The sequence below is a fragment of the Manacus vitellinus genome, unplaced genomic scaffold, assembly GCF_001715985.3.
Source record: "Manacus vitellinus isolate BGI_N305 unplaced genomic scaffold, ASM171598v3 scaffold_47_pilon, whole genome shotgun sequence".
NCBI lineage: Eukaryota > Metazoa > Chordata > Aves > Passeriformes > Pipridae > Manacus > Manacus vitellinus.
In genome coordinates this window covers 65,397-66,889 of record NW_021940585.1, presented here as the reverse complement: position 1 = coordinate 66,889, position 1,493 = coordinate 65,397, and the positions used below count along the sequence as shown (strand labels likewise).

The 1,493-nt window shown below is 56.1% G+C and overlaps 1 protein-coding gene across 1 annotated transcript in view; it reads right to left on the bottom strand.

The window, feature by feature from the left end:
- The window catches only part of STRIP1 (striatin interacting protein 1), a 14,184-nt gene extending 13,179 nt beyond the window's left edge, over nt 1-1,005 (bottom strand). Inside the window, exons 1-2 of the mRNA XM_029962469.1 lie at nt 837-1,005; nt 304-492 (exon numbers count right to left, since the gene is read on the bottom strand). Coding sequence (XP_029818329.1) covers nt 304-492; nt 837-1,005 — 358 coding nt within the window. The remainder of the gene's footprint in view (nt 1-303; nt 493-836) is intronic.
- Nucleotides 1,006-1,493: the final 488 nt, after the last annotated feature.

The following is a 1,493-nucleotide window of genomic DNA, read 5'->3' as shown; positions in this document are numbered from 1 at the left end:
CTTGTCCTGGGAGGCCTAAATCCTTTTCCAGGGTGTAAAACAGGAGCTGCCTGTCCCTGTGCCCCCCTTGTCCTTGTGACAGGCAGGAGGAACAGGAGCATGTCCAGGAATCCACAACTGGAGTGTCCAGAGCTTTCCCTTCCTGGATCCCATCAGGAATTTCACTTTGGGTCCATCCTCGATACCCAGCTCCAGATTCCAACATCCAACACTTCTCTCTGGGGGAAAGTCTGGGATTGGGTTTAATAAGGTGCAAACTGAACACCAGAAGAGGATGGAGCAATTACAGCCAGATCCAAGGGCAGAATTCCCTCCCATGCCAAGCATCAAAGCACACATCCCATATCCCATGGCCTCTCCTCACCAGCACAGTCTTCCAGAGCAGGAGCAGCACCTTCTTCATGGGGAAGTGCGGAGCATGGCCGCTGCAGAACTTGGTCACCATCCCAAAGAGCATCACGGAGAAGGGCTCGTTGTTGTACAGGGGGGCTCCTGCAACCACACAGTAGGATTATCCAGGAATTCCTCATCCCTGTTCTCATCCCCACCAGCTCAGAGACCCCCATCCCACCCCAGACAGCTCCCTCTCCTCTCCAGGGCCTCAGACCCTCCATCACTTCTCACCTCTGTGTTCAGAGGAAACAATGCCCCATGTTTTTCCTGGGAAGAGAGCACCCAGCAGCAGGAAAGGCTGGATGGCTCCTCCTGCTCACCCTTCCAAGCTGAGCAGAAACCAACCCAGTGCTGCCAGTCCCTGTTAACCAAGGCCTGGAGGCAAATCCCACCCGCTGTCCCTCCCCAGGCCTGGCAGCTCCCGCCGAGCTCCGGATCCTCACCCAGCTCCGCTCGGAAGGTTTGCCTCATGCTCCTCCACTCGGGCTTGTCCCCCTCGGCCTCCTGGCGCACGGTCTCCACGATCAGGTACATGATGTTCAGCAGCACCCTGGAAAACACGGCTTGGGATGAGCTGGGATGAGCTTGGGAAGCACTGCTGGCACCCAGCATGCCGGGACGGAGATGCAGGAGGTGGGCTGGAGCTGCCTTGGTAACGTTTGTGCTCCTGCAGGTACATTTCTGGTCTCTAAAGCAGGGAAAACAGCCCTGGATTGGCAGGATGAGGTGAATTGTGAATATTTTCAGGGAGTTTTGGGCTCTAAACCAGGAAAAATAGCCCTGGATTTGCAGGAGGACGAGGTGGATGGTGGATGTTTGCAAGGATTTTGCTCCTCCTGGAATATGCTGGAATTGAACTGATTTTTTCCAGCATTTTCAGCCCACACCAGATCCAGATTCCATGCCAGTGCTCAGGGAAAAGGTCTCTCCAAGTCCAAGCCGGAAAAAATCTCCGTTCCCAAATTTTCCTGCTCTCACATCCCCGCCCTGCCCCGTTCCTGCTGTGCTGAGCACGAGGGACACCCATGGATGCTCACGGAGCTCTGGCCCCCCAGGGCCTGTCCCAGCTCCCCAAAAGTCCTGGAAAAGCCTGGCCCCCC